This window comes from Corapipo altera, unplaced genomic scaffold, assembly GCF_003945725.1.
Source record: "Corapipo altera isolate COAL_440 unplaced genomic scaffold, ASM394572v1 48b, whole genome shotgun sequence".
Classification (NCBI taxonomy): Eukaryota; Metazoa; Chordata; class Aves; order Passeriformes; family Pipridae; genus Corapipo; species Corapipo altera.
Genome location: NW_020884884.1, coordinates 8,357,749 through 8,380,348, shown reverse-complemented (window position 1 = coordinate 8,380,348; position 22,600 = coordinate 8,357,749). Strand labels below are relative to the sequence as shown.

General features: G+C 36.2%; 1 protein-coding gene across 4 annotated transcripts in view; it reads left to right on the top strand.

Annotated features, from left to right (window-relative positions):
• The window catches only part of THADA (THADA, armadillo repeat containing), a 164,922-nt gene that overhangs the window by 17,825 nt on the left and 124,497 nt on the right, over positions 1–22,600 (top strand). For 3 of the 4 annotated variants that reach the window (XM_027641212.1, XM_027641210.1, XM_027641213.1), the window contains exons 14-23: positions 336–458; positions 1,391–1,514; positions 2,945–3,093; positions 3,929–4,139; positions 5,505–5,640; positions 5,980–6,116; positions 6,541–6,699; positions 7,828–7,985; positions 12,945–13,054; positions 20,064–20,196. In XM_027641212.1, coding sequence (XP_027497013.1) covers positions 336–458; positions 1,391–1,514; positions 2,945–3,093; positions 3,929–4,139; positions 5,505–5,640; positions 5,980–6,116; positions 6,541–6,699; positions 7,828–7,985; positions 12,945–13,054; positions 20,064–20,196 — 1,440 coding nt within the window. Of the gene's footprint in view, positions 1–335; positions 459–1,390; positions 1,515–2,944; positions 3,094–3,928; positions 4,140–5,504; positions 5,641–5,979; positions 6,117–6,540; positions 6,700–7,332; positions 7,432–7,827; positions 7,986–12,944; positions 13,055–20,063; positions 20,197–22,600 lie in introns of those variants that run through there. The other variant, XM_027641214.1, reaches the window with a different exon arrangement.

The following is a 22,600-nucleotide window of genomic DNA, read 5'->3' as shown; positions in this document are numbered from 1 at the left end:
CTGAGGCTGTAAAAATCATATACATTAATTGAGCTTTTTTGTATGTTCCACAGAAAATGAGGAGGTGGGAGGAGAAGACTAGGCATGAATTTAAGGAGGAAGATGAAAGAAGGTGTTGGAGGTCAGAGGGAGGGGAATAAAGGTCACAAGAGAGATGGGAAGCAAATCCTTGGTTTTGGAGTGGAGAGAGAAGGATCTGTTCTGTGTTGTGTTGTGTGCAAACTTCCTAAATATTACAAACAATATGATATGGAAAATAAGCTGAAAATCTGCCTTTCCCTTATTTAACTGTCAATGATTCTTGCCTTACTTATGTTTTGCTTTTGTTTTAAAAGTTATTTTGTAGGATACAAGAAAGTTCCCAGGTGCTTTATAAATTGGAGCAAAATAAAACCAAGCAAGAGTTACTTGAAAACTCAACTACAATGCATCCTTTGGGGATTTTGCAGCAATATAAAGTAAGTTAGACTGCTAGCCATACAGATGTAAGAGGTGGGATAGCATTTCTGAAAGTTTGTTGTTCTTGAACAGCTCTGAGTAAGTTAGGCTGTGTGTGTATTAGGAAATAGTGCAGTGCAGAAGGAAAAAACCTGTAAAACCAAACAGTGCTGAGGAGCTTGTCCACTCTGATGCACTTACACAGGTTAATTTTGGCTAAATATAGTTGTTGATGAACTGAGTGCCCATTAGTATTTGGGGGTGTCTTCAAGGTCAATGTTTTTCAAAAGCAATAAAGGTTATTTTCTGAGTGGTTGCTCCATGATGTGAATTAAAGCAGCAATAAGTGAGGAATGGCTGGAGATGTAACCACAATCCAAAAAAAAAAAAAAAAATTGGGTAAATGTCCTGTCAGCTGTTGGCCATTTAGTAGTGAGTTTTAAATGATATGTGTTACCTGGACTTCAAATAGAGATCAGTTGAGCTTCAACCTTTTTCTTCTCTCCAGAATGATCAGTGAGTGAGAGAATGATTGAGAGAGCTTCAGTATGAAGACTTCTTTTGTATTTGTCCTTTTTAAGGACAAATTAAGCCTTATTTAAAGGCTCACATCATTGGTTTCTTTGTGTTAAACTGTTTCTTTGTCTTGAGTTCTACTTTTCTGGGTCAGCTAATTTTCAAGTTTTGATACAATGGCCATCTTTTTGTGGGAGTGGGTAAGGGAAACTCTTGGGTTAAAAAATCCCAAAGGATTGTCCAGCCTTCACTGCCTCTAGGAAACAAGAAATTTTGTCAGTACTACAAAGGTAGGCCTCCCATTCTTCCAAAATTAACTGTAAGGTCATAATTTTCTGGGTAACATGTAAAGCAGAATGTCCTGAATTTGGTTACTTAGGCTTTTGCTTGTAGTGCAGCAAGTAAACTATCTTAAATTTTTTCTTGTGATTTTCAGGATTTCATGTCATCTGTATGTGACAGACTTTTTGAGGTATTGTTTCCTGGTTCATCACACCCAACCAGATTTTCTGCACTAAGTATTTTGGAATCAATAGCAGAAGTATTTTCTGTTCCAAAAGGTGAGAAGCCTAATTTATAGACTGGAGGAATGAGTGGTATTGGAGAAGATTCTTTTACACCATCTAATAAATTTCTTTCAAAGTAAAATAATATTCTTAGTCCTTAATTTTTATGTAATTTCCTGGGTTGATTTCATTTTACCTGAAGGAAGATCGTAAGTTTTATTGGAAAAAGGAATATTGAAGTGAAAGCAAATGTTTATGACCTGTTGAGTACCTTCCATATGTTGGGATTCTCTTGCATATCCTGTTTTTTAGCAAGGTTTTTCAATGAGTTTTTGTTATTATGAACAAAACTTCTGGACAAGTTCCAATATATTTGATAACTTACTCCTTTATCCTGTTCAAACATCTTGATAATTTAAAAAACTGAGTTCATAAAAACTCTTGATTGAAAAACCTTGCATCTCCTCGTGATATTATTATACAAAATAAGAAACAGTTTTAATGACCAGTTAATGATGTTGTGCTGCTGTTATTTTAAATTTTCTTCATGATATTATGGAACCCCAATTCAAGATGTATTAGTTAGAGTACTGATGGTCTTGCTAAATCTTGTCTTTGGATCATATGGCCAACATAAAAGTATGTTTTCAGGCTTAAATTGTAACTTATTTTTAAAGAAATTATTTATGGAAGGTTAAGGTTGATTTTGAGAGGAAAGAATAAATGTTGTCTTGTTAGATCTTTGCTCAAAACACCTTGATAAATGATGAACACATTAATTTTATTATTATGAGTATGTAGTATATTGTTACTGCCTTTTTTTAATAGGAAGTTGTATTGAGAGTTTATAAAAGAAACTTAGGATTTCAGAAACCTGACGTTGCTTTTATAAAGGAGGTTTAGTTGCTTTTGTGTTCTCTGCTGGATGGTGGTGCACATAGTTTATATCTTAAAAATTCTGGCTTCTTTATAGCATTATATCAGTCACCAGAGGTCACAACTCCTTTACATAAAAATCAAAAACAAAAAATTGTAATGGCTTACAGTTTGGGGGATTATTCCTATGATAAAAGAACCCAAAAGACCAAACACCAAAACACACTGAATCTTTTAAACCTTTTTTTGAAAGTAATTATTGTCTAATATTAAATACCTCCAGGGAAATAATTTTCAAGCAAAGCTAAAGTAAAGGTTATTTCCAGTGCTGAATTTAAAGGGAATAAATGGGATTCTGTTTTTGGCAATAAGTTGCTTTCAGTATTACTAAGAGTAATTTTTTTGAATAAGGTAAACTTCTTTTTCCCCCAACAGTAACCAGGGTGTTTTAAGACCTGTTAAGAGTAGTAAGTTAAAGTTTTAGCTAAAGCATTATTCTAACCTTATTGTTATGCTTCTTTTAGTGTAGTGATGCAGAGTGTGAATACAGTGCTTATTGTGGAAAGAGTTACAGCAAAATCATCTAAGCCATTGATTTCTTTGAATAGGTCAGGCACAAGTTTTTCAGTTGGATCAAGTGATTGATTCTACTCGTGTCCAAACTTTGATCCAGTGTTTTGCCAGTACTTTTGAGGAAGTGAAAGTTCTGGCATTTGGGCTTTTGATGAAACTACGTGATGTTGCATTTAATTTCCAGGTATGGAATTTGAGAGAGTTTAAAGGGAGTAATTTGGTGAAAGATGAATGTTCTGTATTATGCCAGGTACTTGGGTTAGGTACAAAGCACAATTCCTGAAACTTGGAAGTCAACCCAAGTTATCTGCAGTAGTGTTCATTGCTAACATATTTTATATATTTTTATACAGCTTCTGCCCTTACCTAGGGAGGCTTGTTTTACTAATGGATGAAGGCATTTGGGAAGTTCATTGGGTGTGACTGTGAACTATCAGAGAAGTAGTTAGTGTGAACTCCTTGCTTAGCTGTGACTTCCCTTTAGAAATGATTGAGGCATTTTGACTTGGTTATTCTTGTATTTTAAGAAATTCAACTCCTTGTTTTTTTCCTTTCTGATTGGTCTCAGATTTCATTATATGATGATATTGTTTAATTTCTCACAAATTTTGCCCTTTGAACTCAATACTGATTTTTCTACTTATTAATTAATAAAAAGCGACTTTTAAATTAATAAGTACTGATGAACAGATACTGTTTCCTGGTAAACTGCGCTTTTCTGTGATGTCCATTAGCAGATAAAACACAGTCATCTTCCTGTGAAGTGCAGTGTGATTGAATACTCCTTTATAAATAACTTTCCCCATCCTCAATGTATATGTAATTGTATGCTTGCTGAATACATGCACATGCATGTTTTGACTGTAAGGTGATCACTGCACAAAATAACTGTTCCTTCAGAAATATGTACCAGCAAACTTAATGAAAACCAGATTCTCAGATTTCAGGGTGGTAAATAACTTAATTAAATCAATATGAAAGCTCAAAAAATGAGCATTATTGTTGTGGTTTTTTTTCAGGATTCTGGAAATATACATCTTCTATTCCAAGCAGCAATGGATCTTAGCACAAGTACCAAACCATATGATTGTGTCACTGCTTCGTATTTGTTGAACTTTTTAGTACATCATGAAGGATTGCAGCATATTTGTTTAGGAAAATGGGCTGAGCATAACGCCCAGGCAGATGAAAACACATTAGTGAGTATAGTGGAGAAGAACACTTTGGCAGGTAATATTTTGGGGAAAAAGTTTTTTTTATTTATTTGAAACTTTACTGCTTTTCCTTATGGCTTTTTGGTAGCAGGCTTAGTAAGAGATGCTTATTTCTAGCAGGATTTTAAGTATATTTTGTTTTGCTGTTAAGAAGCCAGGTGCCTGGCTTAATCTGGGTTTGTGTTGAAGTTATTGAATATCCTAGAAGATGGCTTTTGTTATTATTTTGACTAGTGACATTGAGGCCCAAGTAGCGAGCCCGGTGAAGCTGGGCACATGAAGTGCAGGGAAAGGAGTCTCTGCTTCCTCTAAGACCTCAGTCACCCAAAGGGAAGGCAGCAGTAGTTGGTCTGTGTATGTTCCAGTACTTGATGTTTGCAAGACTGCCCCTTGATGCTCTGGTCATTGGAAGCCTTTTTCTGTGTAATTTGCAGTCCTGCACATGCACATCCACAGTAATCAGGCTTTGTTCATATCTGGAATATTTTTCTTTGGTTTAGTGCCCCTGGATGAAAGATGACAGGGCTCTAGAACTGGCAGGTTTAGCAAATTTCTTAATCAGGCTTCATCCACCGTTTGTAATTTTCAATAAAATAAAGTATTTAAATTCATTATTTGTAATAAACAATTTTATATAATTTGTAGATTTTTAGTAAACTAACTATTGTGTACTTTTTGTGCCATTATTGGCTTCTCTGTAGATACCTATTAATACTTCATATGCAGTGAAATAGTGATTTTGAGACGTGGTTGTTGTTGCCATTAATGGAGGAAATATTTGGATAACCTCATGTCTCATTGCTGTAGAGTATCTCCTGTTGTTAGTCATCCATGGTTCCTTGTTAGAGTCTATATTTCATTCAGATTTGACACTGAGATACTGGAAGGTATAATTAAAATAGGCACATGTATCCTTGAGAACTGGTCAGGTTCTTTAGCGGAAAACAGAGGGTTCAAATATTTAACCATGAACTTCTGATGTTTAGTATTCTGCTGAACTGGTTATTGTATTAATGTGTCTCTTAAGGGTGAAGTGTGACTTGCAGTATGTCGTAGGTAAGTTCTTGTAACTTCATCATAACCTGTGGGATTGTCCCCAAACGTAGGATCACGGTTGGGCTTTTGGCAGCTACCATTTGATTCAGATAGACAGATTAAAATTGACTATACCAAATATTGCTGGAGTTTAGGTTACTGAAAATCAACAATAACCTGTATTTAAGATACAAAACTGAGAGAAGTGTAAACAAGGAAACTGAATTTTCCATTGAATTGTTGTGTAAACAGGCTTTATTCCTTAAAATACTTCTTAAAGCAGATTTATTTCTTAGGAAATACAATATATATGTATAATGCAAATCTGTGCTTTTAAAAATTTTAGTTATCAAGCTTTTGTTAATGAATGTTGAAGAAGAAATATTCCAAGCCAAGAAGTCTCTGCTTCGAGCAGCAGCATCGTTCCCAATGTATGGAAGAGTGCACTGTATAACTGGGGCTTTGCAGCAATTGTCCTTTAAGTAAGTAAAACATACTAATATGTAACTCCGTGTTTAAGTGCAGTGGAAGAGCTGTTCAGGAGAACATAAAAGCATATAGTATTATTTATAACAAAATCCAGAACCTGGATCTGGCTGCTGCAGTGTGTAGCTAGCCCTTTCATACTTCCTTTATATGTGTTAAACTCAACCTTAGGACTTTTCAATCTGTACCCTGTTTATAGTTTTCATAAATACCGTTGTGGAAGTGTTTGTAATTTCAGCTCATTCTTTTACATTTAAAATTATTTTTAATCCATATTATGATGGTTTTTGATTGTGATTTTGGTTTTGATTTTTTTTTTTTTTTTTTTTGTTAAGTAACTTGACACTGGTATCTGAATGGAAGGAAATGGTGACCAGGCTCATTCTGATGTCATACAAACTCTCTGCTGTGGTATCACCAGTAGTACAGAGCTCATCACCAGAGGGTCTTATTCCAATGGATACTGATCCAGGTAAAGAAACAAACAAACAGAACCCCCAAAGAATTCTGTTTAAAATCTGATGCCCCTGAAGTACTGTTTGTTTTGCAGTGATTAAGAATTAGAACAAGCAACCCTCCCTTTCAGCTTCTTGTTGTATATCATAATCTTAAGCCACTCTTTTAACTTCTGATAAGGGTTGTCCTGACTTCTGCACTAAAGAGCCCCAAACATCTGCAGATTGTGTTGTTGCATCTATTTCAACAGATGCAAGAGGGGGACTCTATGTTCTGTTTTTCTTCCTTAATCATTCTAATCGCCATAATTTTACATTTTTATTTTTTTAACGCTAATGGCTTTCTTTTGCACTTATACACCCAAAATTAATTACATTAGTATAAAGAACTTGAAGTAAAAGACCAAACCATCTTAAATATCCCTCTTGTTTAATATGCAGAAAGTGCAGGTCGTCTGCAGATGATTCTGAATGAGATACAACCACAAGACACGAATGATTATTTTATACAAGCAAAAATTTTGAAAGAACACTGCAAAGAAGAGTCTGAAAAGCTGGCTGACCAGAGGCCAATGAAAAATACTTGCACAGAAATGAGAGGTAAATCCAATGCTGTATTATTAATTAAACAAAGGTATTTTTTATGGAGTAGGCATTTTATGTGGGTTATCAAAATTGAAAATTACTTGCTCCATATAATGTTTTGGTTCTTATCTCTCAGGAGCTAGTTATTTGGACATGATTTTAAAGACTAATTCACTGTGTTTCTGGAAGACTGTGGTTAATCTCTCTTAAGGCACTAGTGAAGTTTAGTTGTTTTGATATTGGCCTAGACTATTGCCCTAACTGTGCTGGCCAGGTAATCTTTGACACCTTTTCTATCAAGCAACACTTCTAATGCATTTCTTGTTGAAAGGTGTTATTATGATTTCCCTTTCCAGTGTACACAAGGCTAGTGGGGAATATGTTCATGCAATACAACTTGTTGTATGAAATTACATAAACAGAAACTTCAGTTAAAAGATTCCAGTGGTAAAATGTTAGGTAGTATTTGTCTGTTTTAATGAATAGCAGCTAGGAAATAAAGCCTTATAGCGATAAAGAAATTGTAAGCTTTGGCGTCTTTAGTGTAGGCCAGAATAAATTTATAGAATATCTGTACATTTTTAAATTTAATCGTTTGTGCAAGCTTTTGAACTTCCTTTCCTCGCTTGTTTTTTTCCGTGTTTAAAGTAGTTTTGATCCGGCTGTATGAAAGAAGTGGATAAATACGTAAAAGTGTCACAGCGGCCGCCAGATGGGGGTGTTGTGCTGTAAACGCAGTGCATTTGCCAGGCCTCTCCCTTCTGGAAGGTGTACTGTGAGCAATGGATTTAGGAATGTTGGGGAGCTTGTTGGAGCCTGGCTCCAAAGTTATAGATGTTTCTATAGTTCAGTGTGCTGGTAAATAACAGTTGTGACCCAAAGGCCTCTACTCTTTCAAATAGCACTATTCTGGTAAAATGTTCATGCTACAGCCTTTCCCAAGTGAAATAAAGTACAGCAGGTGTTGAGGAGTGGAAGCAGTTAGGGTCAGCAACACTGATTTATCTTTTGGGTAGGCAAGTTTAGAAATTTTTTGGTAGTTAATTGTGTTTTGTAAGGTCAGGCTAAGTGCAGTTTAAATTACATGTCTGCAACTGAGAACCTTGACTTACACTGTTGCATTTTTTGGTTTTTATTTTTAAGGTAAAGAGAGGCAAATGTGTGATGTCACAGCTCAAATGGTTCTTGTATGTTGCTGGAGAAGCATGAAGGAAGTATCTCTGCTCCTAGGAACACTGTGTAAACTTTTGCCTTCACAGACTACATCTGAACCTTCAAATGGGTTGATTACTATAGAACAGGTAGGGAAGTAATATTATAATGCCTGCAATGTCTTTTTGGGTAGTGGTGAGGGGAAGGCAGTTTTCAGAAAACTTTTTTCTTAAATCTACTTCCCTGTATGGGCCATTCACTTAAGAGTTGGTCTTGATGATCCTTGTGGGTCCCTTCCAACTCAGAATACTCTGTGATTCTATATGGGAAAAGTTGTGGGATTTTAATTTTTTATTTTTTGTATTTGCCATGTTCTTGTGGTTTTCTTGGTTTATTATACTTGGTTAACAGTCTTGTTTTTCTGAAGTGATGTTCAGAAAGCATAACTACAGTAGAAACATGTAAGTGAAGAAATTATCATTATTATTATTGACTTCTAACAAACAAAGAAACTAACAAACTCAAGGAATATTAATTCTAATTGTATTGGGTTATTTATGAGACCTATGCTGTGTTTGGGGATACCAATGCCTGCCTGTCTCCCTACCCTTTATTGCTCTCTCTCTCGGTGTTTATATAAGATACTTATAAAGTACTAAAAATCTTCTAAGCTGATGTCATATTCAGAATGTCTTCTGTTTCATTTTACTTAAAGCTCTTCAGTAGTTAAACTTCATAACCAATAGTTCTAAAAGTTAAACACGCTGACTAGTCTTAGTCTTGTCCTCCACAGGAGACTGAATTATGAATAATTTGTATAATATGTATAATTTTTTTTGATTTAAGGGATCAGAAATGTTAATATGCCATCTGGGTCTCTTGTAGAGTGTTGAGTTTGGTGTTTACAAGAAATTAGATTACCACAGGCATTTATTTGGGAAATATTTTATGTTTATTAAATTTCTGTTTTTAATTGATGACCTTTTCATTTCCATATGGTTTCAACAAAACCAGTCTCTCCATGGAAGATTGAAATACGCAAGACTTACTGCTTTTTAACTTCTTTTTCTTTCCAACAGAAAATACTTAGTTTTTCCTTAGGTGTTAGAGCGTTCCATCTTAAAATAATTAATAGTAGAATGCACTGCAAATCTTATTTGTCATGTTATCTATTATTGGGTGTCTCAGAAATAGGGTTGGCATCTTTATTCTTGCGGTGTCTCTAACCTTCATGTTTTCATCTGGTTAACAGCTGTGCTTGTATTGTTGCAGGAGTCTGGAGGGTAGATGAGCGAACAGATACTCATTTCCACCATTATGGTCATTAATTTGCACCAGGTCAGAAAGGAATGAGTCGGCTTTTACTGTAGCATCTCTGTCTTTAGAAAGCAGACGTTAGTAGATACCCTTTCAGAAATGCTGTGTTGTTAAGCAAGGAGCTGGACTTCGATGATCCTTGTGGGTCCCTTCCAACTCAGGATATTCTGTGATTATATGAAGATACTTTCTCTTCCTATAGATGCCTCCTTAGGTTATATATGCTTCAGATGTCTTCCTGTAAAACAGAATGTCTGCATTCTAATTTGAAGAATGCTAACTGATTTGAAGTCAGTTTGAAACCCTGATTTTCCTTAGGCTTGCAAGGAAATACACATAGAAATACAATTTCACTGAATGTATGCAAATAGAAGTACTGTGGGCATTTTTTCTGTGTTTTTGAAATTGGCATCACTGTATTGTACCAAAAAAAGGTGATTTCATCATAAATGACTGAAAATGTCATTACTATAACTGCTGTGGCTTCAAACTTCTATTAAACACTTTTCAGTGTTGACAAGTAAGACAATTGGATTTCAGAATCTTATGCATGTAGAGCCTTCCTTTTAAGTTGCCCGTTCTTTTTCTTCATTCTGAAAATATTAAATGAGATTTAAGAATACAGAGAAGCAAATCTCGAGAGAAACCTTGGTCATTTTGCCTTGAGTCAGGACTAAGTAATCATTGAAAAAAGTCTGATAGCACCGCTTGACCGGTCCGTTGTCATCCTGTTGTAAACCTTCCCATCTTGTACCTATGTAGGAGACCTTGGCAAAGGCAGCTCATGTATGATACTTTGTTGTTGCTGGGAAGTTGGGACAATATCAGATTTACTCTCTCCTTGTCTTTAGAGTTAGAGATTGGGTTTACATGGCATTTGATACCACTGCGCACACTGACTATAACATCTTCAGCTCCGTGGTGTGGAAATGCGTGTATAGAGCAGCCTCAAAATACTGTATCTGGAGTCACAGTCTTCAAAGTCTAAGCTGTTCTACCATGGTTGCTTTGCCTTCAGAAGCAGACATAGGAAGGACATAGAATATCTGGAGTATAGTATCTCTCTCTATTCAAATACATAATAAACTTTTCATTTTCCATCTGATCCTAAAAGTCCGGTGATAACAGGCTCAAAGGTCTGCCTGTTAAGACGGTCAATACAAATAGTATCATGTCCTAGTACCACCAGGTAATTGGCAAAACAATATCTAACGAAGACTGTGTTGAGTGTGTCATATGATCTGCAAATCATGAGAGTGCTCCAAGCCTAGAGGAACCTTAGCTCTTCCTCAAACTCCTGTTTATCTCACCTGTGAAGTTTAAAGACTACTTGGAGAGATAAGCTTGCCAGAGCTGTGTGCCAAAGTGAAAAGACTTAGTTGTCCCAATTCTGCTTGTGTTAACCCAACAGTCCCAAGAGAGCTGATCTGAGCCCTTGTGATGGAACACTGAATTGACAGAAGGCTTGTAGATACTGACAGTCTTCAGTGCTTGCTGCTTATTTGTGCCACCAGTGCAAAAATGCGGCTCCCTTTGCTGCTTTGGAGCAGATGCAAGCAATTTGTTCTACTATAGGAAGAATTAAAAAAAAATAAACAAAACCCCCAAACCTGCCAAAAAACCCAACCTCTCCTCAGTTCTTAATGTAATCAGTCTTATCTCCTCTGGAGGTTCATTGTGTTTGGCAGTATTTCACAGACTACAATTAGTTTTGAATTGAGATGCTTTTGCAGTCCTTTGTGCATTTTAAGCCATCCTCTATTAATGGTTTGAAAAAAACCACCATCTAGAATGTAAAACCTTACTACAGTGGCATCTTATTTATGTGGAGGCACAAATGTACCAAACACTTTTCAGAGCCCTCTCAGAACATCCTGTACAGAATTTATGTCTTGAATACTGAGATTCTTGGCCTCGGCAACAATTATGGCCCTGTAAATTGTTCACTGTTGATTTAGTAACACTAACCTGTTGTATTCTAGATTTTTGCCCAAGATGATCAAATGTATTTATTATATTTGCTCCCTATTCCATATTTGAGTATTTTAACTTCATCAGGGGTGCTATTTCATGTGCAAGCAAAGTTGGTAGAGGCACCTTGTGTTATAGTTGCTGTCGATCTTCATGATGTTTTAGAAAATGTGAATTCTTTGACTTCTTCTCCATCATGATGTATGAAGTACTGTTTTTCTGACATGAGGAAGCTGGACACTCATGGATGGCATGATGCCATTGGATAAGAATCCAGGCCTACACACTTGCCTCAGACTTAGACTGGTGTTCTTTGCAAGAATTGAGTTATGCCAGTGCTTTTTCTAGCCTGGGAGTTCAATTTGATGCAAGCTTATAGTCAGTATGGCTGTTGCAAAAAGCTCAGAAGTATAAATAGTAAAGTTGAAAGTTACATTTTTAGAGCAATTCATATGATTCTTTTTTTGTCACGTAAGTGTGGTGGTGGAACAGGATGGTAAGTTGATTTGCCCTGTGTATGGTTTCTTTGTTTCAGTTTTGTTTACACACCTGGAGAGCTGGTCTGTCTGTGGGTCAGTTCCTTCTGAATAAAGGGCACTTACTCCTTCTTTTTGGGCTAGAAAGCTGAAATGAAACCCTGTGGATACATAAACTACCTTAAAATCAACTCAGAGAAATAAAACTTTTTAGCTCAAGTATCTCCGGTTATTGTGTGTTTCCTATTAGGTGAATTTTAGCTACAGGAAATAATAACTAGACTGTCTCAATTTATTTTTTTTTAAACTATTGCAATCTCATTGCTTGGGTAATACAAATTATTTAACTGGAGGATGAAAAGCTATATAGTTAGATATGGCTAACTTCTCCGACAGCTTAATTACTTGTCAAACTATTAAAGTATTAAAATAATAAGTAACAGAATAAGTAGAATTTTATAAGAAACTTGATGTGATTTTATACATGGTCTTATATAAAAGCTTAAAGAAACTTCTGCTGGAGAACTTTTAGGAAATACTCCTGAGGAAAAATTTGCATAATAGAATTAAGTATGTGCTATGCATTTTAAACAAATTAAATTGGAGGTTTGATTTGGACTTGAAAGTTGATGAGAATTAGAGCAAAAAACCCAACAAATGAAACAGCCTAGTTTTGGTATCCTGATAGAACTCTAGAAAGTAACTATGAGTAAAAGTTTAGTTGTCCCATTTACCTTTTTGACACTTAAATATAGCTCTTGTTGCTAAATACATACAACATCTTTTTAGTTTTAAAAGTGTTTCTAAGAGTCCACAGCAATTATGCAGAATCCTAGAACCTTAAAGATACCTAAGGTAGATTTGTTTCCCTTTGGCACAATTTTTAGAGTTTCAATTTTGTATCTTAGATGTTTTTGTAGATGTTTGTTTCTGCTGTTATACTTTAGTAGATATTTTCTTTGGAATTTTAGATAAGAGTGTAGGCAGACAAGAAAGATTCTAAATTGCCCTCTGCAAATAAGGGTTGTCCTTTTCTTCTCTTAAAATCTGTATACCTCTTGGACAAATAATCAATTTTATGTCCTTTATTTTTTTTTTGCCTTTTTTTTGAGGATCCAGAACTACCCTTTTGACCTGAAAAATTGAGTATAATATTTGTTATCCTTAAAAGTAAGTGGTTTGTTGTTTGGTTGTTGTTTTTTTTTTGATTATGGGACTTCTAGTTACTTTTTGCTTGTACCAGTGACCTTTTCAACCAGGGGAAGGATTGCTGCTTGTGACTGCAGAATATTTTGCATACATAAATGAATTGTGTATATCTAATTTCACTTTTTTTTTTTGTAGGTTAAAAATATCGGTGATTACTTTAAACATCATCTGCTGCAATCAAGGCACAGGGGTGCATTTGAATTGGCATATGCTGGCTTTGTGCAACTTATGGAAATGCTTTCCAGGTAGAAGATGGGCACCTATATGTTTTTAATATAATAGTTTTACCAAACTGTGGCATCAATCCTGAAACTGCCTGTGCAGGGGGATCCTTGGTTTCATGTGGATTTTATTCAAGTTTGGTGAAGGCATGATTATGACATTTGGTTGTATGATTTCTGTCACTTGGACTGTGATACTTATGGCTAGAGATGGTGCTTAGGCATTGTAAAATGATACAGACGTTTAATGCTTGCTGCATTTTTTTTAGTCTCTGGTGCATTATTTTAATGGACAGCTCTTAAAAACTCTTGGGAAAAGCAGGAGTGTAGAATTCTTCCATCTCACCCCCTTTCTTGGTCCTTTCCAAAAATGTATGCCAGACCTTGTTTCAGACAGGATGTTTTCCTGGAAGCTTTTATTACTTGTCACTGAGTTGTGTATTCTGACATTTGGAAGAACACCTGACTGTACATCACAAGATATGATGTGCAATCTGTTAATTTTTTTTTCTTTCCCCTTGTAAGTTTGTATTTTCCTAGAAGAACTAAATGAGGTCTGGGCAATTTCACTGGAATTTCTGTTACATACTTAGCTACCTATTGCAAGTGTTGGTAATGTTTCTTTGTGATATATAGTGTTAATATCATGCCCAATTTTTAAAATCAAAATCTCTACCAACTTCCTGGGATTTGGTGTTGCTTCTTTTTTTTTTTTAATGTAGTTTTTTGAAAGACCAGTCAAATTTGCAGTTTGAAGTACATGTATTTTTGCACCAATGCCAGGTTAAGTAACCAGTGTTCTCTTTTTGCCCCAAGTCAGCCAGTTTGAGGTGCAGATCTGTTTCTTCTTTATTTCTTACTGGAAACATTTTTGGTGTTTTCAGTAGAGACTGGCTGTCTGACTGGCTTCACTGTGTGTCGCCTCAGACAGTTTTACCAACAGAACTGAGGGGTTGGTCTCTGGCACAGGATATTGGTGAGACAGCTGTGTATATGTACCAGCACTGCTGCAGAAACTGGTGAGATGTTAAACTGTAAAGCCTTGGTTCAGTTGGTGATGTATCTGTAGAAGGTACATGATTTCCTTTTGTGTGCTAGCAGTCTGAGGGATTTTAAATTGACCTGAGTAGTTTGCTGAGAGCTCACACATCCTTACTTTACATTTGGTTATCTACTTAAAAAGGAAAAAAAGAAACTGATATGTGATGCTGTTACTGCCTATCTTTTCGCATGTCTATATACATTACATTTATTTGTGTAAATGTTGCATTCTTTTTCTGTGCTATGGAAACTTGGTTCAGGAAATTTTAAGGTAATGCAAGTTTCAAAGGATTTATTCCTCCTATCAGATTGAAGAGAATCCGGCCATCAGAGTAATACTGTTTAAAAAAAAGCCAACCCAGCAAACAGACCTTTTACAACCACAAGGGTTTTTTTAAGATAAGAAAGGAGGTGATCCAAACAGTTACAGCCCCACTAGTCTGATCTCAGTCAATATGCAGGGACTATCTAATGATCTTTAAGGTCTTTTCCAACAGAAACCATTCTATGAACTTTGTAGCAAATAAACTGAAAAAGAGGAAATACTGGAAAACTTATGAAATAGTTTATAGCAGACTAGCTGTTTTTCTTTGTTTTTCAATTTATAAGTTTGTTTTAAAAGCTGAGGCAAATAGAGTAAATCTACCTAGAATTCTGAAAAGTTCCTGGTGTGTTCGTTCTCTCTCCCTTTTTCTGCCATTGTATTCAATTGAGCAGACTTATATTGGGTTGTAAAATGAAGAGCCAAGCTCAAGAGAACTGTGCTTCTCTGAAAGTTATTAAAACCTTAAGCAGTGTGTATGTATCATCAAAAACAAAACCCAAGTGATTTTCCTGTTCTAACAGTTGTCCATAACAATTTTTTTGACTTCTTAGCATTTTTAAAGTTAAGGTATTTCAGATAGAGCAAGTATTCCTTTAGGAAAAGACAGTTACAAGAACCAGAGAGCAGCTCTGTGAAAGTACATTTGTTTCAATGAAAGAAAATAATTTCCATGAACTACAGGTCTCATGGCATATATTTCTATTTAAAATGAAGGAGAAAGGAGACTGATACCAGAACGGCAAATGAGTCTTTGGTGTGTTACTGCAGGGATACGAGGAGTATCTTGAGACTCTTCTCCAAAATGAGTTCATTAAGTCTTGGTGAATGCAGCTGCTTTACAGATCTGTTTGAGTGTCATAGAGTCTTTCCATGTACCCTGCTGCAGCTGAGGGGCTCCTCTGCAAGTGACTCTCAACTGGTCTACTTCTCTCCACAGCTGCAAGGCTCATGGACAGTCTTGAAGCATTTGTATCACATTCTGTATTAATTTACTGCTGTGTCCACAATACCAGCAGAGAAAGCCTTTGTCTGGGGCACCTTACAATAATGTATGGCTTAAACATGATACCTTGTTGGACAGAATTGAGCTCAAGATCTACAGAAACATCCTTGACATTTGAATTCATTCTTTCTCTAAGACACGGATCCCTTTCCCAAGCATTTATGAATTACTCTAGTTGAACATGGTCCTTCACTTTTACAGCCAAACATTTTCTTAAGAGTTTATGCTGCAGTGTTTACTGTCTAGCTCACTTATGGCTATACAACCCTTAAATACCAGTCTTGTAAGAACAAAGAGTAGACTTCTTTCTAGGCAGAACAGTGGTATTCAGACCTGTTTGAGGTAGTGGTGAAAGAGAAGTATTTCCTCTGCAGAGACTTCCTGCAAACCTGATGAAATTCGATCTCTGTCTTGAAATTTGGATGTAAATTGCTGAATCTGCTTAAGTATGCAAGTTACCATTCTTCCGTTTCCCTGTTCATATTCCTTCTGGGAGTGTAATGCTCCATTTGTCATGCCTGCTTCATGTTGCCTGCAGCTGCACCTTTAGAAGACCATACAGTTACATAACAAGGAACATTCGTATCAATGAAATAAGCAATCTGTTTTTTAAAAAAAATATTTTCCTATCAAAGGCCTGAAGAAATTACAAATATTCACTTGATCAGATAACATGGTGGTTAGGGAAAGTATGTGGAAGTCTCTGGGTGTTTGCTCTCAACTTGAATCTTCTGTAATCCTCATAAATACTCAAGCAATTTCTGTGTCCCAAGTAATGTTTTGCCTGTTTAGCTTTTGTTTTATTTAGTGATTGCTTTTTTGAGAGATCAGGTGGAACAGAAAGATTTCTAGAAATCTCAAATGGTGTTGCACAGCTAAAGCTGTAGAGCGTTGCTTCACTGAAGTCGCAGAATGCAAGGGTAAGGTTTGGGAAGAGTTATGTCATACAGCACAATGTATTTACTTTGAAGTAATGTATGTTGAACATTTTTACATACCTGAATTGGAACTTAAACTGGGTGAATGCTATTTTAGGTGGTGCAGGAAGTTAGGACCACACCTGATAGTTTTCTGGAAGACAGTAATGATAAAGAAGAATCCTGCTTTGATTTTACGATTGTTTAGTCTGTCAGTATCGATGGAAATTATTCATCTGTACCTAGTCAGTGTCTGGTCTTCTGTAATATTTCTGTTGCAGAACTGGGAGTAGACCCTCCTAATCCTTTCCACTAAACTATGCTTCTGTCTCATTTTGTTGCTCTGAAGTGACCGTAAGCCTTTGCTTTCCCAGGCTCCTATGATCTGCTAGGAAGACTTGTAAAATTGAAATGGACTTTGTAGCGAAATTTACTAGAAGTGTAAATAACTTTTCAGCAAAAGTTATCAGTAATCACTGATGTGAAGAGTCTCAAAGCGAGAGAAAGAAACCTGGGGGACGGGGGGAACTGTTCTTCTGTATTGTGATGCTTCTAGAGTTAGGAAATACATGAGAGAAGGAAGCATAAGATACAATGTTAAGGCACTGCTCAGTTCAAATACATAATAATTTTTGACACTGTTCATATTTTCCCTCCCATTTCTTTTCCTGCTTGGTGGGAAAGAGAGATAGGGGTAACAACACTGTCTTTCTGAAATTTTGACGCCACCCAAGATTCTCTCTGCTCTGCTTTACTGATAGAGAAACCTCAAACCAACACCCTTCTCAGTGCACTTATGGAATTTGGAAAATTTTGCTTCATGTAGAGCAGATGCTATGAAAAGGACGATGCAAGTGGAACAACTTTGCAGTTTCACAGAAGTTGTTCTTGAATAGTAATGTGTTTATGAGGCTAAATTCTTTTCTCTTTATTTGCTTGAGAAAGGCCAGGGGAAGTATCTCAGTCTAGCTTTATGAAAAACAGGAATCACATGACTTACATACAAAAGAATAATTCCACAGGTCTATTGAGAGAGGAAAAATGGTGAAAGAAAACCCCTTTTTCCCCAGATTGGAACTAACTACAGCAATTGGAAACTCTGACTTCTGGATACACCCTTGTAGAAACTGCTTCTGGTCATGTGAAATTTATGCTACAAAGCACTGACATCCAGGAAGGCCAAATCCAAGATCGACCCTTTGTTAGCACACCATTTATTTTGGATTGGAGAAAATACAGGTTTATAACTTAGGAAAAGGGGGTTAGCTTTAGTTTTGGATTTCCAGGCTTTTTCTACTCATTGGTACTGACCACAGAAAGGGTTTGAGGCATGTATGAAATTCTTATATCCAGCAGACAGACAGAAAATTGTAGATTATACTTAATGTACTGCATCTTAAGTAATTTGTGTATCAAGTAACCGTGTTATATTTTCATTATCAGCAGTATTTGTTTGATCTAGTAGAAATAATTACTATTTCATTCTGGAAAATGACATTTGAGCTTGAGACTTCGTTATTCTTAAAATTTAGGGCCACCTGCTTCTTAGGACAATATTCTTCTTGCCAGACCATAAGGAGATGGAACTGCCAAATTTAAGGGAGTAGTCATCTCCATTTCAAAGTCAATAGTCTCTAATGTTTCTAACTCTAAAGCAATAACTCTTTCACCTTCTAATAAATAAAAGTGCATTGGTGGGTGACTGAACAAGGTAGAATTACTTGTGGCAAGATCAAAGAAATACAGCTTTAAGGGAATCTGAAGTTTATTGGAGTTCGGTATGTTTCTCCTCTTTCTACAAGTACTGAAAGGGGAAAAAACCCTCAGTTTACTTAATAAAAAAAATATACAGTGTGCTATGTAGCAACTTTTAAATATTTCTTTAATGCTTTACTTTGTGTTCCTCGGTACCTCAGCACATGTATTTCTTGTGGGGTGTTTGTGTTAATACTAAGAAAATGTACTGAGGAGAGATGAACACTGTTCTTTACATGAGACTAAGACTTTTAAATTCTGCTTAGCCGGGAATGTAGAATGAGGTGCAGACATGATCAGAAGGAGGAGCTTTTGCAGAAAGTGTTGACGTGGATGAAGAGAACTTCAAAGTAGTATCTAACTGCAGAGACCCATGGAGAAGATCCATGAGAAGTTTTGCATGGTCTCAGCCCTAGAATTGTGTCCTCTTGTGTACCCAAAAACGAGCAAAGGAACACATCCTGAAAGTAAGGGGGGGGAAGCCAATTACCAGCAACAGAAAGAGAAAAGTCAAAGAAAAGAGAACTCACTGTGAATCTCCAGGTTAATTTGATTGCTTCTGTCATACACTTGGGGCAAGAAGTGCCTTTCTTTTATGCTGTGGCATGAGGTGACATACCTCTTGTGAACCCATGTTTCTCTAGAGTTCTGGACTGCTGGTTTGCATTCTGGCTGTGGTTTTGAAGAGATACTGCCCTTCAAAAATGGGGAAGAGGCCTGGCAGCAGTGCAGGAAACTTGTGGTGGAAATCTTACAGGGATTACTGAAGAGTAAGAAGTCTCCTGCTGACCTCTCTGGCACTTCCTATGACCTCAGTTTTCTGCATTACTGATTTTCTGTTTATTTTGTAAAAGAAGGAAAGGAGGGTTTTGCTACAGATTAAAGTCTCATTTATTGTTTGCTATCAGGTTTTTAGCCTACATAAATTCTTGCTTTAATAGGAGGATGATAAAGAAGGAGGGAATAGATGCAGACCTTACATTAGATTTTGGTTTTCACGTCAGTACCTGCTGCCTTTTAAATTCTATATTTCAGTCACCTAGGTAGAAAATTTGATTGTAGTCTTACTGTAAGGTCTCGCTTCTTAATCATGAATTTAATTATAGTTTATATTTTTAGGTAGGGCAAGTCCTTAATGGTTGAGATAATTGCAGTTGTATTGCCCATAGTGATTAATTCTTTCTTCTACTCTGAGTCAGTGTCAAACCAGTGTGACAAGTTTTAATAACAACTTCCCGTTAATAGAAATTTTTGTAGCAATGAATGATCCTTCTGGAACATTGGCATAAGATTAATGAGGTGGTCTTGCACACTGAATATGAAATAGAGTTGAGTTTTTCTTGTCCTTGGAAGTCCTTTGCTTCCAGGTAATGCTGAGTTTTATAACTGCAGAGGAGGAGTATTTGATGATGGGAGAGCAATTTAGGTGTTTTGTCAGAAGTTTTACTGACATAGTATTTTAAAAAGAGCAGTATGTTTTGTTTTTCATTCCTTCTCTCGCTCTGAGGTTCGCAGGGTTGTTTACGTAATGTGTACTTACTTTGAGGGGCTTCAGTTTTGGTTTGTATGGTTATAAGCATAATTGTTAGTTAATGTAAGGGTCACGCATCACCTACTGTGTGACAACAAAGATATGAATTTGTGAAGTGCCGCTTCCTACACAGTGACTGATGTGCATATGCCTTTGTTTTTTTATTCCAGAACAGGGTAATAGTTCTTGGCAGAGTATTGTTGCAGTGTGGAAGCACAGAATCTTGTTTTCTGTTCAGTGAAATATACTTTCCTCGTGGCCCTTAATAAGTGGAGTTAATATGATTTGTACCAACATTGTAAAAATGTACAATTCCTTTTTTAATTTATTTTGTTTCATAATAAAAATCTGCATGTATGCTTGGAAATGTTAACATCTAGTAAGAAATATTTTTGCTTTCTTTGACTCTGTTCCAGTTTTCTTTGTTTGTTTCGTGTTTCTTATGTATTTGTTTGACATAGGTGTAACAGTGAGAGTCTGCACAAGATGCCAGAGCAGTGGCTAAGCTGTGTGTTGGAAGAAATCAGATCTTGTGATCCTTCATCTACATTATGTGCAACCAGACGTAGTGCAGGAATTCCATTCTACATACAGGTACCAAATAATGTTATTACCTCTGACTTAAATGTATTCACCAGAAAGGGCATAAAAAAAATAAAATTATGTATTTATTTTTCTCACTTCAACTCCTTTTGATCAAACAACTGGGATTTTTTTATACAGACTTTTATACAGATTGCCTTTGTGCAATTAAGAAACTATTTGTAATTAAACCATGTTTGGCACCTCAGTTCTGTTGACTCTTGAAATTTTTGGCTTGAGGTAGGTTTGAATGGCATTTCTAAAGACTGAGATTAGGCTCTATGTTGCCACTGTAATAATCCTGGCAAATTAATAAATTAATTCACAGGTTAAGTAAGGCTTTGTTAACCATGTAACTTTGGGCTTCTTCAGTGCAAAGTGAGAGGGTGGTAAAATATGAACAGACCTTCACAGAATTGTAAAATTGTGACTTGCAAAGAAGTCAGGAAGTCCACTCAGTAGTCATAAAACACAAGTAATAGTGTTACAATAACTAGTATTGACTGACAGTCTGGAGTACGAGTGAGCAGGTTACTGAAGACTTCTGTCCATGAATGTGGGATCTCTCACATTCTTCCTGCTCCCTGTGTTACTATCAGCTCCATAAATCCCAGCTTCTTTGGCTTCTGCCAAGTTCAGAACTTATGGCTGATCAGCTAACTGGCAGTGTTTTGTCTCTGCTTGAAGTGTGCCTCTTACTGAGCACCCCACATTACTATGCAGCGGCTCATCTGCATCCCCGTGGAGTCAGTCACTGCAGAGTTGGTCTTGCAGATTACACGTAACTGGTTTTGTTCCTTAAAGCAACCATGTTTGCTTTCCCCTAAATTAACCTCCATGATTTTGGTCTTCAACCAGTTTTCTGAGACAGGAGTCGAAGATTAACTGCACAATTTGTAACTTTCTCCACTCTCTCAAGTATAGTCTCAAGCACATTCCAAGAATCTCAGGGACTGCCAGAATAATTCATCTTGCTTGTTTTCCACTCTGAGTTTGCTCTGAGAAAATTGAGACAGCAGGCTTCTGTCTGACCTTGCTTATGTCAGTCACAGCCTGCTTCTGGCTTTGCTAGATGTGTATGTGCTAGACAGCAGGGATCAGAAATAGGGGATTGGTTTTGGAGACACTTTTTCTTCTCAATTTCAGCAGTTAAATACCTTTCTCATTTATATCCATAAGTTGTCTGCAGAATGAAATTGGTGATTTCAAGTTTTCTGGTTTCCCCATTCACATCGCACAGTTTGAATCCAGTGGGCATTATCTAGTGTTAATCTTGACAATATGAAGAAACAACCATGTTTCAATCAGTTATTCATGTAAAAAGTTGCACTAGTGTAAGGACTAGATGGGCCCAATGGTATCCTATTGCAGAAAATGTGTGTAGTCTGCAGTTGACCTACATTACTGGTCTATATTTTGGATAAACAGATCAGATGCTTCTTTTTTGACAGCTTTGGAAGCGTCCAAAATTAGTCTAAGTCAATTAATGAGAAGGTTCGAAATGAACATTTGGATTATTCTGAATTCATCTATGTTCAAATTGTAATTTTATAGTAAAGAGAGGCGATAGTGTTCTTTGGCAGTAGTTTTGAATGTGCCTATAGCACTCAGTAAAATGAATTAAACTTTAAATAGCACGTTGCATTGAGATAATAAAACACAAGTTTTATTGTAATGTGTAAGTTGTAATGTGTATCCTAACAGTAGTAAAAGAAAATTATTTTATTAATGCATAAAATTGAGACACAGCATGGTCTGTTTGCTATCTACTTCCTGTTACGTGTGTTCTTGTTTTACTAAAACACATCTATTTTAATGATAATATGTATTTTTTAAGGTTATAAACATTTCATAGCATCTTTAAAATAGAAATGTTATTACTTAATAGTACAAAGGTGCAACCCCAATCAGTAGGTGAGGAAATGGTGAGAAAATACGAATTATAGCTTTAACATTTTTAGAGTATGAAATTTTAGTCTTCAGTTCACTCTCCTCTCTTTTATATTTCATGTACACCTTTCCTCCCCCCCTTTCCTTCTATCATTAAAGGTACTGATAAACTGACAGTGACTACTCCTGAGTTTCTGCCTTACCTCTGTACTTCATTTGACTTGCAGCTGATCCTTTTGGTTCTTACTGATGCTGAGCAGACTCTGGGCCCCAAAGCACAAATAGATAATAATTTTTAATCAGAAATAAGTGATTTATGATTATCCCTTTGTACTGACTTGGACAAATTCAACAAACGCTACTAGACAAGGAGAGAAAGACTGTTTTACCTCCAGTCCTGAACTTCAGATTACCAAATTAGAGTATTTTCATCTCAGCTGGATGTCCTATGCACTGAACTACTATTTGGAGGTGGATGCACCTCTTATCTGTTTTTTAAAATGTGCTGCTTTTTTTATCTTGTTTG